General features: G+C 38.9%; 1 protein-coding gene across 14 annotated transcripts in view; it reads left to right on the forward strand.

Annotated features, from left to right (window-relative positions):
* Positions 1 to 14,746, forward strand: part of JAKMIP1 (janus kinase and microtubule interacting protein 1) — a 228,824-nt gene that overhangs the window by 129,760 nt on the left and 84,318 nt on the right. For 11 of the 14 annotated variants that reach the window (XM_048302975.1, XM_048302974.1, XM_048302972.1 and 8 more), the window contains exon 1: positions 12,670 to 14,701. Coding sequence is in view for 3 of the 14 variants with exons in the window: in XM_048302986.1 (XP_048158943.1) it covers positions 7,391 to 7,456; positions 10,156 to 10,200; positions 12,641 to 12,673 (144 nt within the window). In the remaining 11 variants the exon portion in view is untranslated. Of the gene's footprint in view, positions 1 to 7,390; positions 7,457 to 10,124; positions 10,201 to 12,640; positions 14,702 to 14,746 lie in introns of those variants that run through there. The other 3 variants (XM_048302986.1, XM_048302990.1, XM_048302987.1) reach the window with 2 other exon arrangements.

Here is a 14,746-nt window from a genome sequence, read left to right on the forward strand (position 1 = left end):
GTCCACTTCATCTAGCCTGCATCGCTGTCCAATAGAGAGAAAATGCAGGAATTCTCAGAGTCTGTGTTTGCAACTAAAAAGGCAGCTGGGAGATCAAGTCAAAAAAAACCCCCAGAATCCATGAAAGGCACCATGTAATTGTAAAGTGACACAGTCTATTTCTCATCAGAACTTGAGGTAGCATTGAAAGACAAGTTTAATCAAATGAGGAAGTGCACACATTTTGGTTGCTTAGGGGAGGAAATCTGGACCTGGCATTTTAAAGCAGTGGACACTTCAGTACATCTTAGATCAAGCTTCTTTGTATTGCTGAGGTTCCTCCCATGTCTAACTCTCAAATTTATGACAAGTCATTACTGTGCTGATATATTGCCTCCAGTATAAAAATGATAGTTCTGAGACTGCAGTCCAGGGCTCACTGAGCTCAGCCTAAGGATTTCCATTTATTTCAGTGCTCCTTTACAAGGAGCTTTATTAATGGGAATGGTGCTTAATGTAGATGGATTATTCCTATTATAACACAAGCTGGGCACACATACTTCATTCTGTTCTGTTCTGTGTTCTGTGTGGGAATGCCTTTAACCTTTTTTTTTTTAATGGAGCAATATTTTCATTTTGGCTAAACCACAAGCTGAGTCTTCTAAGCCTGTGTTACTGAAATTTCTCTGTTAGTGAAAGTAGAGTAATATTTCCAGGCATACATCCACCTTCAAGCTGCTTGCATTTTGTCTAAACTTTGATTCCTCAGACATCCCAGAGATATGGCTTGAAATCTTGAGGTTGCAGTATAGCCACAGGAGCCAAAGCATGCTAAATTTACAGAAGTTTCCCTTTTGAAATAATTAACTGGCTGGTTCTCCACTGGCAGTGTATTCATATGATTTCATTGGACTCTTTTGTCTTTAATTCAGTTTTAAATACTGTTTTATCCTTTTTGTTGCACCCTTGTACAAGGGAGTAATGACAATTATCAGTCTACATCCAGGATTATCAAGCCCCTTGCTGAGTTTGGATGTACTTAGAAAACAAAAACCTCTAGAGAAAATATCCAGCTATCAGGTAAATTGAGCTGTAGGTGCAGAGACACCTGAATTAGTCCCACCAAAGCCAGTTCAGGTATCATACTGCCTATAAAACAATGCTTCAAGCAAACTTAGACATTCCCACTCTGTAGGAAGGTCAGACGTGCTGGGAGTAGGAATTTGTAGTCCCATCTTGGTGTCTCAGTCCTCTGCTACTTGAGAAAGGAAGAGCTGACTTGTCTTAATTTCCCTGACAGTACTGGAGGGTTTACCAAAGAGAATTGCTTAAGTTAGTCACTGTACTTGAAGAAGAGGATCCTGTTTCCCAGAAAAATGAAGTTTCCATCACGAGGTGAAAGGAAATGGAGGGTCATGAGCATTTATGAATGCCATGAGGAATCTTCTGCACATTAGGGATCTTCTGCTGAAAAAAATTCAAATTTCTTGCTTTTGGGGCAGTTCGACAGCCGTTTGTGTTTGGTATCTCTCCAGGAATAAAATTGGAGAGGCCTGCAGTCAGTGAACATATAATTTATATAACTGTGGTTGACTGATGGTAAACTTCCCTTTTGCGACTCTGTTAGTAACATAATGTCCTATGTAGTGCTTGCCATGTTAGGGGCAGTCTTTGCCTGTCTTTGCATGACTGACTTCCAAAGACAATGTGTACTTTAGCTGCCTGACCCTTCTGGCTGTGCTCTACCTTACCTTATTGTTAGCAGTTTTAGGACGTTTCATCCGTGCCTATGCCTTTGTATATATGCTGCATGTGTAACTACTATTAAGAAGAGTTTTATAATGGAACTTAAAAGTCTGTTCAAATCGCAGTTAATTAATGAGTAAGGCATCTTTAGCATCTTTTTTCTGTGGCTGTCTGGCGATGCAAGTGGATCTGTGAGCTGAGCCACACTCCTGGCAGAGCTGCAGCTGCTGCTCAGCATAGCCTGGCCAGCAGAGCCATCTGCTGATAGCTCTGCACAGGGAACGCCCTCAGCCCCGGCTGCACCACGGCCGCTTGTGAGAATTTACTCAGAAGTAGCAAACTTCATTGCTAGTGGAAGAATGATTTATTTATCGAGTAGGTGCCTGCCATACTGAAATGGGGGCTCATCCAACCCGCTTTTGAAACTCAGGGAAGCAGCATGCAGGTGAAGGAAGCTACAGGGAGTATTTGCAAAGGTACCATCCATTATCCAGAACTTCTGTGATGAGATTTTATGTGCTATTTTAATAAAATCAATGACAAATTAGTACTCATTATTTTCTCAGGTCGGTTTTGAGTGCAGGCAAGGTGGACAGTGTTAGGAATCCCTTATGTTTACACTTCTCTCTTCCATGGTTGCATTCCCATTGCCCTGTTTCTGCCTGACTACGGCTCTTTGTTTGCCTACAGTAATTCCATTGTATGGCCCCATGATTTGACAGCACAGGGTTATTCTCATGAATTCTGGCAGTCCCAAAAAAGGTGCACTCGTGTGACTGAGGGGCAGCTGTTAGCTGCAGGAACACAGGAATTGCTAGAACCCAGCACAGCACTGCTCTACATTGTCCCTAATCCTGGCTCTGACTGTAACCAAGCTAGGGACTCTAAAGGAAACACAAACACTGTGCTGGATTCAGGTTGCCTGTCCATATCTTCTATACATCTCTTTTTTAAAAAGGAAATAAAAGAGAATAGCCTGTGGCTTTCTTTTCAGCTGAGGCTTATCAAAGTTCTGAGAGCAAAAGAGTCGATTTTGTTGCTTCCTCGCTTTTTTTTGTGCTGTTGAAAATATAATGGATTTACTCTGCAAGGTTCCTGTAAGCCATGTCATGGGTGGAGCTGAATGCATCTTTTATAGCACAATTGTTACAACTCTATACGACATAGCAGGAAAAGCTCAACTTAATGATCATCAATTTATACCCTGAAGCATAGAAGCAGGTAGAATTTCTTGATAACAATGAAATAGTTCTGTGTGATTTGTTGTCACAGTCACACTTTTGCAAACATAAACAAATCAGAATATACTGAAAGCATCTAATCAAGTGTTGGAATCTGAGAGAGAGTCCACAGCTTCTTGATTGGTAATTCTTGCAAATGAAAGGAACAGTAGATAAAGATGTAAAGGCTTACACTGAATCTCAAACAGTCCTGCCTTGGTCTTAACTGGTATCTCTAACTTTTGTGTAATTCCTTCTCGGTAGTTAAATATAGCCTATGACTGATGAACATGTCTTGCTACTTCTAGAAGATACTTTTTTGTTACAGCTATGATTATTGCATGTATCTTACATGTATTTTTAAAGTTATATTTTGGAAATTGTCATCTTTGTGATCAAGATAATGCAGTAAATGCATATAGGTACAATAGGGGAAAGTGATTATTTTTATGTGTTAAATACTCTATGAAAGTGTAAATCTGTTGGGTTTTTTCCAGCCAATATATTGCATATACATGTATGTATTTTTAAGGCTCTCTCTGCAGTTAAATGGAAATAAATGATTAAATCAGATTTTTCAGGATATATAAATAGCTGAACTAGGCTGGTTATGTCCCAGTGCTGTCCCTGAGCAAGCAGAGGATATTGATGGGAATAGCTACACCCACTTCATCCTCCTGGATAATCCTCCAGGGGAAAGCAAGTAAACAACTAGGAGGAGACAACCCCAAGCTTTGATACCTGATGAACAGTTCCAGTCCAAGGTTGTGTTTTAAGACAAATTTTGACCTGTCTGGACTTGAACTCTTTAATTTCTGTAGTAAAGAAGTTAGTTACAAAATTTTGCTCATTTGCAGCAAAAGTGTCCTGTCACTGTGATTTCCACTCACATAAGAGGAATAAAAGCTATTTAAACACCAGTCACCTGCCTTCAGCATATTACCCTTCAGCAGAAAGTCTGGAGCAGTTCCATATAAAAATTCATGCATGTAAATGTTTGCCCTCCTGGCTGTATCCATGCTGTGCAGTACAGCAGCAGTGCCATGGCCACCCGCCAGCCCAGGCCCAACGCCACGGCTGTTATCAAAACGTTCCCAGGCACAGTTTAGGGAGGTGATAAGCAGTACAGCACTACAGCAAGCAGGGAAAGCAAAAAGTGGCCACTACTGACTCTAATAGACAGTCAGGTAATCAAGCCCCATGGCAAAAACAGGAGCCTGCTGATTACTGGCTGAACAGCACTAAGAGCTGTGAGGTCAGGCTTGTACATCCCAGTAAGATCTGTTGTTATCCCAAACCCTTCAGGCCCCACATTGGGCACCAAACAGAACTGCTGTGGTTTCACCCCCTCCAGGAGCTGGGCCCTGCACAGCTGCTCACTCATTCATTCACGCACTCACTCACCCACCAGAGGGATCAGGAGAGAATTGGAAGAGCAAACTAGGAAACTCATGGGTTGAGATAAAGACAGTTTGATAGGGAAAGCAAAAGCCACATAGAGAAGCAAAACAAAGCAAGAAATTAATTCACCACTTCCCATGGGCAGGCAGGTGTTCAGCCATCTCCAGAAGAGCAGGGTCCATCACGTGTAATGGGAACTTGGAAAGACAAATGCCACCATTCCAAATGTCCCCGTCTTTCCACCTTCTTCCCCCCACTTTATATACTGAGGATGATGTGACATGGTCTGGAATATCCCACTGGCCAGTTTGGGTCACTTGTCCTGGCTGTGTCTCCTCCCAGCCTCCCATGCATCTCCAACTTCCCTGCCAGAGTGGAGTATGAAAATCAGAGAAGGCCTTGGCTCTGTGTAAGCCCTGCTCAGCAATAACAAAAACATCTCTATATTATCAACCCCGTGTTCAGCACAAATCCAAAACACATCCCCATACCAGCCACTGTGAAGAAAGTTAACTCTACCCCAGCCAAAACCAGCACAATTTGCCTTACTGATACCAATCTAGTTTTGACCTTTTTTTTGTAGATTTTCATTGCTAAGAAATTCAATCCTGTATGTATTCCCTTTCGGCTGGTACGTTGTCTTTGTATTTTAACTGCTTTTTGGGAAAGTATATGTTTCTTCACCTTAAAACTATTCTCTATCTTTCATCTCCTAAAATTTAACAATTATTACAGGAGGGAATTGGAAAATGGAAGCCTCAGCCCTTTTTTTAGAACTGTTCTGAATAGTTGGAGAAAATAGCTGGATAGCTATAATCTTGAAAAGATTAAAAATTCATAAGGGAATAATAGCATCTCGATTTTTACATGATTAACAGAATTCTCAAATCCTAAAAATGCCATCTTACCCTAATTAAATTGTTCTTTTAGAGAGAAACACTTGCTGTAAACCCTGAGGTGAGAAAGCAACCAGATGTTCGGCGGCTTTTTTATTTTCATTTTTTTCTGAAGGCAGACTCCCAGGAGTTACTGAAAAATACCTTTACATGATAAACCTTGAAGATGAAAATGGTATTTAAAAATCCTCCTTCTCTACACTTATCTCACTACAGTCAAATTTTACCACAGAGCATAGCACAACCCCCAGAGAACTGAAGTCTGTCACTCAGGTCTGGGATGTGGTTATAAGTAGGAATCAGCCTAACTGAAATGAGTAGGAGAGAAACAGGAGTCTCACCTGAGTGACTAGAGATCTTGGGGGTGATTACATCTGCCTGCTTCGCATGACATGGTTTTTTACAGTGGTTGTAACATTTCTGGTGCACACAGTATATAAAGATGATCGTTTGAGATATAGGCTTGAACAGGGAGTAGGTGACGTATAAATCAATTCAAGTGCAATAGAGGAAAAGTGAAATTAATACATCTGTGCTTGGGGCATTTGTGATTGTCAGCAAAGATGCATTCACTTATGTCACATGAGGGTAATCTGGTTCATGCAGGTTTGTGTACAATCTGGGGAGATCTCTGAGCACTGTAGTATGATATAGTGTAGATTTTTATTGACTTACTCTTAATGTATAATATTCAAAACAGTCATTTAAGCAAAATCTTCCATTTTGAAACAGGAGCAATAACAAAGTTTTTTTGCTCGTGGCCTGTCTTCAATATTTGTGTGGAGGGGTATGCCCTAGGAAAAGGGAACTGCAGGGTTTTGTGTACCTCATTTTTTGAATAGTTCAAGGTTAGATTTGTGATTTTCAAGCCAAACTCTGTGGTTCTCCAAACCAGTCTGGTCATTGGATCAGCTGCTGCCTCACTGCAGCTGTCTTAGGCTATAATGAGTGTGGAGCATTTACCCCTATTTGAGGTCTTTGAGCTGAATGCAGGTAAGCAGCTACCAACATCAGTTGACACACACAAGTTTGTAAGTAATGACTGGATATTGTTTTGAAAGAGATACGATTGTTCAAATCAATTTGAGAGTCATAAAATAATTTGGGAGTGAGGCAGCAGCAGCTACATTAGTTTTATTTGCCTATGCCATCCACGTTAGAGGAGATGATAATTTGTCTTTCCAAGTTCAGGAACTGTTAACAACCCTAGCTGTTGTAAACCAGCCTGAGATTGGGTAGTTAATCCCCAAAAAAGGCTCACTGCATAAAGTTGCTCCTTGATCACCAGTGACTCACTAGTTAGTAGGAGATTTCAGGTTTCTGCCTATAGAAAAAAATTACTTATACCCTACTTTATCTGTAACAAGTACAATATACTGAAAGTGTAATTAGATGCATCTAAGTTGTGTAAGACCCCCAACATTAAAAGAAAAATTAAAAAAAAAAAAAAAAAAAAAGAAGTGTAACTTACAGAAAGGAAAAAAAGGGGATATGTGATATAGAGAAGAATAATATATGTGGACCCAGCAGCAGTCATGTTTTTGAAGAGTCTTTCTGAAACTGAGCAAGAAAAATGCTTAAAAATATGGGGAGCTACAGTGAAGGAAACATTCCATCTGGCTCTGGTGGGAGGTGACTGGTAATAGAACAGAGCTGAGTCTCTGGGTGGTATCTTTGTGATAAACTGAAAATCTGTGCATTCTCTGTTTTCTGGTATAGCCTGACTATACTAGAAGCATGGTTATGTTTTATAGGAAAAGAAAACAAAGAGTTAAAAGGAAATGTGATATTGTAATCTGCTGACTGTCTAGGTAAGCAGAAAAACTCCTGACAGTTGCAGAGAAAAAGAATTTTGGTGCAAAATGGAATTTTCTGTGTGTATATATTAAAATTATGATTAATGAGTGGTGATGAGTAGACTTTCTGGTAGTAAACATGATTTTCTGAACATGCAGCTTGTTTGAAGTGCCATGGTTTCGTGGAAACATGGAAAATTCTGCCATGGACATGCCTAATATAAGTGTAAAGGAAGCAGTACATTAATAATGGCCATTTGGTTGCTTTATTTTTAACCTATTTCTTATCATTTTGATTCATATGCTTTTCAAATTAGATATAATAATGTGTATTTTGCTTTTTCTGTTCCAGCGAATTCGAGATCTAGAAGATAAAATAGAACTTCAAAAGAGGCAACTCAAAGAAATTGAGGAAAAGGTAAATACATGTCTGGGCAGTACCAATGGATTTTTTCCATACAAAATGGTTTTTCTCTGTTGCAGTGCTGTTAATAGTACTTAACCTAATATCACAAAATCTATAAATTTGAGTTCGAGTCATTGCTGCATGAAATGCAGCTCTGTCCCATATCTGCTCAAAATAATTTCCTATACAGGATTTCTGTCAGTTACAGGAGGGAATCAAGGAGAGACTCTAGACTAGTAGAAGGAGGATTTGTTGTGGTTTAGATCAAGAAAGAGCAAAGATTTGTCTCTGAAAAAATTTGTTAACTCAGCCCTATTCTTTGGATAGCATTGCTTTGCAAAACTTTCAAGTACTGAAAAATAAAACAAGATTAGTGAGGTGCCTGTGAAACACTACAATTAGGGAGTATTTCTTGCTTTAATATAGAAACAAGTTAATATAATGGTTCCAAAATTATTTTTTTAAGACTCTCTGATCAAGGCTTCAGACAGCACATGAATTTGTGTCACTGTGGTTCCTAAGCAAGGGATGGCACAATCCCATTCGTGGACTCTGGGCTCAGGTGTTTCCCAGGCCTGTGGAGTTTAGGCTGCTCTGCAGAGCATGGGCTGATAGTGGGTCTTTCTCGAGGCCCCAGCAGAGTGTTTTAGTCATGTTACTTTGGCTGAACCAATGTCTAGATCCCAACATGAGTCACATCATCCCAGGTTCATTTTCTCCAACATTTATGCGTATGTAATCCTACGTAAACCTACTGCTGGGCTGAATGGAGAATTTAGTGGAGTTTTCAGTAATTGGTTTTTTCCTCTTGGGAGGAGAATGGGATAAAAGAGTAAAAGGAAGACTTTTTCAGGACTCTGAGGGGTGTTGAAAGGGGTCCATGAGGTTTGCAGAACAGAGAGAGGCTTTGGGGAACAGCTCACTGGGTGTGGAAAAGTTTCTTCCTCACCCTTCTCTGATCTCAGTATCCCTTCATCTGCTTTCAGGATGTGGCAGTCCTCCTAGTTGCACTTCTATCAACTATTCCAATTCCCTCAGCATCTTCCTTGGCCCCTTCTGCTCCCACAGTAGCTGTCTCCCTTCTGCTGTACCTTGTCCTGCACTTTCCAGACTGTGATATCTGTCTGGGTTTGTGGAAGAGCCAGGAGAAGACCCTGCAGAAGCTGGGATGTCTGGTGGTGTTGCTAATTATCGCTTTACCTCACCCCCACAAGGTTGGGGCTGCTCTGTCTGCATCCATTGGGAAAGCAGCAGTCCGTGTTTGCACTAGCAGAGAAATACAGGCAATATTCACCCTTAAAAGGGCTCTTCTGCTGCCTTTGCCCTCTTCTGCCCCAGACCACGTCTATACCTGAAGCTGTTCCTGCCTAGCAGACAGTGATGTCTAACTTAACTCCTCAAAGCAAAGAAATGTTGAGGGATAGGCAAGACTTGTACATATTAATTATTTCAAATATTACTGTTTATCCACCTATTCTAAAAATTCAGCATCTCTAGATGAATTATTGCCAAAATGTAAGCCTTCAAGGCATTGCCATTACAGTTTACAGAGTAGGTATTGGATTAGCCAGACTGATAATTTTGGAAATGGAAGATAGCATTATCTCTGCTGGCTCATCAGCCAGATGGATGCTGAAAAGCACTGGAAAAGAAACAGCTTAATCACAAGCTTAGCAGAAAGCTCGTAATGAGTTAAAATTATTCACATCCTCTTTGCTTTAATGTTACATTAGCAAGAGACCTCAAAAAAGCTTCATTTCTTTCTATTAACCTTCAACTTCTGCATGGGTGGAGGGCTTCCTTCTATCTCTATTACATTTGAATTATTTTTTTCCCTGGGATTAAATCCCATTCTGAATTTGATGGCCCAAAGGACGATTGTGTTGTCAGGGAATTAATGAATGATATAATTTTACCTCATTGTTCTTCTGAAGGTTTAAGGCATTAAAGGGTGTAGACTGACACCTACATGCTGCTGAAACTAAGCACAGTAATTTCTTGTGGAGAGAAGTCTTATGCTTTTGAAGGAACAGCAGCATTTATAGCTGAGTTGCACTGCTGGTGATAGCTGAGGGCAATGTACCACTTACTGTGTCATGAGTATGACTTTTCATTTTCCTTTAGGAGTAGATCCAATTTTTAAGTTTTGTGTAAAATTCTGTCAAATCAGAATATAAGGATTACAGTATTTCTGCCCTGTAGATTCTTCAGCAAACTGTCCTGTTTCTAAAGGCTATACAAAAGAATGATATAAAATCTCAGTTTTAATCAGTGAGTTGATATATTAGGAACAAGTGCTGTTTAAATACATCATGCTCTTCTCATAGCTGATTCTCTGCTATTTCAGTTGCATTTAGGTTGTGCCCTTGGCTTGGTAAGTCTTAGTTCAGGAATGCTTTAGTGTGTGTAATTATAAGTACTTCTTTAAGTGTATCACAAAGCCAAGCCTAATATTTGTGAAGTTAAAAAATCCACAGATGTTGCCATTGTAAAAATGTCCTCAAATACTGATTTTTTTTACTGCTTTTTAGAGTAAGATTGGTATACTGTGTCTTTCTTTCAGATCAACTCAATTAATGATGTAAGACTAACTGCTGTAATGTCATTGGATTTCCTATTACATATCTTACATCTTCTTTCTTTTCTTTTTTCCTCATTTTCTTTTGATCTTATGTTATAGTTTTTGTTCCTTTTTTTGTTTTTTTCACTAGCATTCATTCTGTGGCCTTGATGACACAACTGAGCCGAGACGTGTGGTTGGTATTCTTTATATTTCTTTGTACTCAGTTTTTGACTCCTAGGTTTTGCCATGTTTTGGGGATTGTTTGTAAGACCCTGAAACCATGAGGAAGGGCATCCTGGTTTTGCCTGAAGAAGAGGAAGAGTCACCTATAAAATCCAACTGGGATACTTCCCTTCCTAGATTTCTGCAGAAAGTCATTGGGTTTTCAATGAGAAATGATTTTGCATCCAAAGATACTGACTGCCATAACTGCAGTGAGTGCTTTCCATTCTTGCAGAGCAGGTACATTTTGTCTGAAAGTCCAGTCATTGCTGTAGGATCCTGCCTTCTGTCATGCTGGATGGAGAGGTAGCAAACAATGTTTGGTTTAAGTTTTGCTGTCTAAGAAGCCCTGTGAGCATAACTACCCATGCAAAATAAGGAGTTCATTTTACTTCCTCAAGATCCTTGAGGCCATGAGATAACTTAGGAAATAATAACCATTTTTCCCTGTTATGAGGTGATTTGAAGGTTGCAATGTGACTGACACAACATGGAAAGGGTGAGGATAAAAAACCTCTGTGCCTCTCCCTTGAGACACTGCCATCATTCTCACTGTCCTTTCACAGTGCCCTGATCGTTTCAGCTCAGTGCAAAAGGCAGTGAATTTCTTCAGCTATAGCAGGAGCCATCGTGGCACTACTCACCTTTCACAGAGAACAAGAGGGAAATGCAATTTAGAAAATCAGTCCCAGTCCTCTTCCCTGGAGCAATTCAAGTTCCACACTGCCTTTCAGGAAGGATGGTAACTCAAAAGCCTGACTGTTAGAGGATTAAACTGTGCTTTAAAGCTATTGAATATTATGCAGTATTTGTGTTGTTACTGTTGTTGGGGTTTTGTTTTGTTTTGTTTTTAACCTGATAATACATTGTGCTTTTACCTTTACAAAATTTCCAAGTTTTTTCTTCCTTGTATGTAATCTGTTGTGAATTCTATTCAAGGAATCTCCTTATAGTAGGAGTTTATTCAACATCTTAGAAACTGCTATCAAGTACTGTATGATGAAAAAGAATGATGACAGGAGTTACCCCAAGACCCTATAATATTTACCTTACATTAAACATGAAACAGTATTTTCTTCTGCCCAGATCACAAGTACTTTTGAGAAATCAGACCTGTATTATCATGGGCTCTTTCCAGGGTTTATTGAGGTTCAGTGTGTTCAGTTATCATCTTTCTGTTGATGCTCTTTGGAACTTGCTCTGGGCTTTCATTACAAGCATTGCTGCATATGCTTTTTATTTTTCAATAAAAAGGTGATAGGTGCAGATGGGTGGAATGTAATTCTCAGGAGTTATTGTTTTCTTACAAGTGCAGCGCTTTCTTTTGGTTGTTAGAAGTTGAAAAGTAGTTGAAATTGAGCAATAATTTTCAGTACTTTCAGGATTTCTTCTGAAATTTCCTTTATTTTGTAAAAAATTGAGCATATGCTAGAGAGGTGTTTGAATAAAGGTGAAGCCTTGTGGTAAACTATTCACCTTTCCACAGTTTGAAATAAATTTTTGGACAACATCAGGTAGGACAGATGCCATTTTGGTTAAGATAAGTTTGAAAGAGTAATGTTAAAGGAGTCACCAAACTATTGTCTTTGGAATTTCATCTAGGTTTTTTATACCAGTCCCAGTTAGAGGTGCTAACATCTGGATGAATATATTTGTTTTTGAATATGTTGAAAAATATACTGGCCAAGTCTACAGATACTTTATAACATTCAATAAACTTAGTGAAATCACCAGCATTTTTAAATTCCATTTAAAATATTTTGATATACTATGCATTCAAGGGATCTATAGGTTTCCACACTGATATTAGCTGATAGTATTCTGGGTTCCCCTTGGCTTAAAAGAGAAAAAAACAATTAAAAAGAAATTGCAAATATTAGTAGTCTCCAGAAAATGCATTGTGCTGATATAATGTGCTACTCTTCCTGTTAACAGCAAGTATTTAAGTAATTAAATTCAAGCTTGGTGAGGAGCATTTTGAGGAGATAACACAGGGGTAATGACTGTGTAGCCACATAACTACTCAGCTCTTGACAGTTGTAGGAGTGCACATCACATTGTGGCGCTAGTGTGAAGGGCAATGTCCTTTAATTCATCTTGCCAGAGGTGAATCTGTCTCTGAATAATCTAACACAGAAAAGCCAATTTTAAGATACCTAATTATAGTTGGACTTTTGAACACTGTTAACTATTTCAAGGCAAACCAGGTGGTTTACTGATAGTAATTTTGGTTTTAGTTATTTTGAAGGTAATATAAAACATCCAGAAAGACATTGTGCTGTCTGGGAATTTAGGGTTGGATACCAACACTTATTTCTGAAGTAATGTTTTTTATCTAAAGCTCAGCAGACTTTTTCTTTTCTTTGTTGTTTTTGTTTTCTGTTTTGGTTTTTGTTTTGTTTTGTTTACAGGCTATTAAAAGAACCTATGGAGTGAAAAGCTGAGTCCACGTGCAAAAATACAGAAAATATTTTTTAAGCAGCTTTAAATTGGTGCATTTTTTCATAAAGCAGTTTGCATAATACTTGAAGCTGCAAAATATTTGAACTTAAAATTAGAGATTTTTAAAAAGATATAGCTTCAAGCTGGAATGATTTCACAATCAAATAAGGACCAGCACATCATAAACACTGGAAAAAAAATATAAACAGAACTTACACTCTCACACCAACCAAACAGCAGAAAAAAATACAAGTGCAATTACTGGCTGCTATGTGAACTGTTATCTACCAAATGGTTTTCTTACAGTACTGAGATTTTTGTCTCCATACTGCATGCTTTCAACAAATGTGGTTTGCATTTCACCCAAGAAACACAGGATCTCCTTTTTAATATCTATATAAAAAAACTAAGTGTTTGACATTAAGTTGTCTATAGTAAATAGCTGACAGGAAGCAAACTGTTCAAAGTTGGAAACAAAGATTTACAACCCTGCAGTGGTAAAATTCATATTAAATTCATTAGTTGGAAATCCACAGGTGCAGAAAGGATGGGTTTTGGAGAAAGCCAAGATGGTAGATTGAAGTATGAAAACTTTAAAGTGGGCAAGAACTGTGTGGGAAATATGATTTTTTGAATGTTTCTTGAAAAGGAAGGCAATGTCTTGTAAAGACAGCACAGGGAAAATGGCAGATTCCATGGTGGCTTGAGAGGTCAGGAAACGAGAATGCGTCATGTGCTGTGCTCAGTTATCTCTTCAAGAAGAAGGAGGAACTTGGAGAAACGAGCATGTAGATGAATGTGATAAGCAGAGGAGTAGTTGAACATAAATATTGAAAATCAGGGCATCCTCTCAGGTGAAATAAAAAACCATTGTCATTAGCTACCAGGAAGCAAAAATGGCACAGCCTCAACCAGCAGAGGTAGATAAACAGTCATTGACCACCTGAACTGCAAGAAAAATTTGGGGTGAAGCACAGACTGAAAAAATGGAAGTTGCAAACACTTTTTTAAGAGAATGGTCATAAAATGAAAAAATATTATTCTTTCAAAGAGGGAAAAGCAAATCAGTGCTTCAGAGCTGGAAAGGCAATATGAAAAAATAGGTAATTTTAATTATTTCTGAAATGTTGAGGCAAGATGAAAACATTAAGAGCACAATATTAGAAGATAACTTTCTCCTCTCTCACGTTTTCTTGAAAATCCTATTTGGGTAGAAAGCCACAGAGAAACAAGTCTACTCCCATGAACACGCTGAACTCCAACATGAACTAGATGGTTGCAGTAATACATCACATGAAGTGGAAATTATGATTGACAAAAATAACGTAAGGCAATGAACAACTAAGGAAGGACAGAGAAAGCTGAGGAAAATTTTTGTCATAGCAACTGAATTTCTCACTGTTGAAGGTGCAGGAATCAGCCAGTTTTCTCAGATAATTATCAGGCTCTGAAGAGAAGTACTCTGCACAATCACCAGACAAGAGCATTTACCTGCAGAAGGAGCCAAGACACTCCACAAGATTAATTCAGCCACATGCAGCAAACTGTGGCTGATGTCAGGGTCTGAATAACCCTGGTAGAAAGCACAATTTACCTTGGAAACAATGATCATGAAGAGGTCTGGAATCTTGATCCCCAAAAGAATGTGTTGCTCACAATATATTGTCCAAAAGGAACGAGCATTTAGAGAATGTGTTTTCAAACAGGAATTTTTCATGTTTTAGTTAAAGCTTTTAGCAGTGTGATGGCAGAATGTGGAAAAATAAGGCCTTCACTGCCAGAGAGAATTCTGGCATCACCGAAGCAAAGGACTACAACAGGAGGTAAACAGAGCTTGAGATAATCAAACCTGGTGCCGATGAAGGAACAATGATTCACTTGGCAAAGAAACACTTCTCATAGACACAGTTTTGCTCATCACTACTTTGAATATGAAACTATAAGCACAAACACGGGATGGTCAAAGCATGTGGCTGCCATGATAAGTGCACTGCACAGACAGGAGAGGGTCGTCTTACAAAGCAGAGAAGGTACGAACTGTTTCATTTCCTTATTTTCTTATGTGTTTTGTTATT

Source organism: Corvus hawaiiensis, chromosome 5 (genome assembly GCF_020740725.1).
Source record: "Corvus hawaiiensis isolate bCorHaw1 chromosome 5, bCorHaw1.pri.cur, whole genome shotgun sequence".
Classification (NCBI taxonomy): Eukaryota; Metazoa; Chordata; class Aves; order Passeriformes; family Corvidae; genus Corvus; species Corvus hawaiiensis.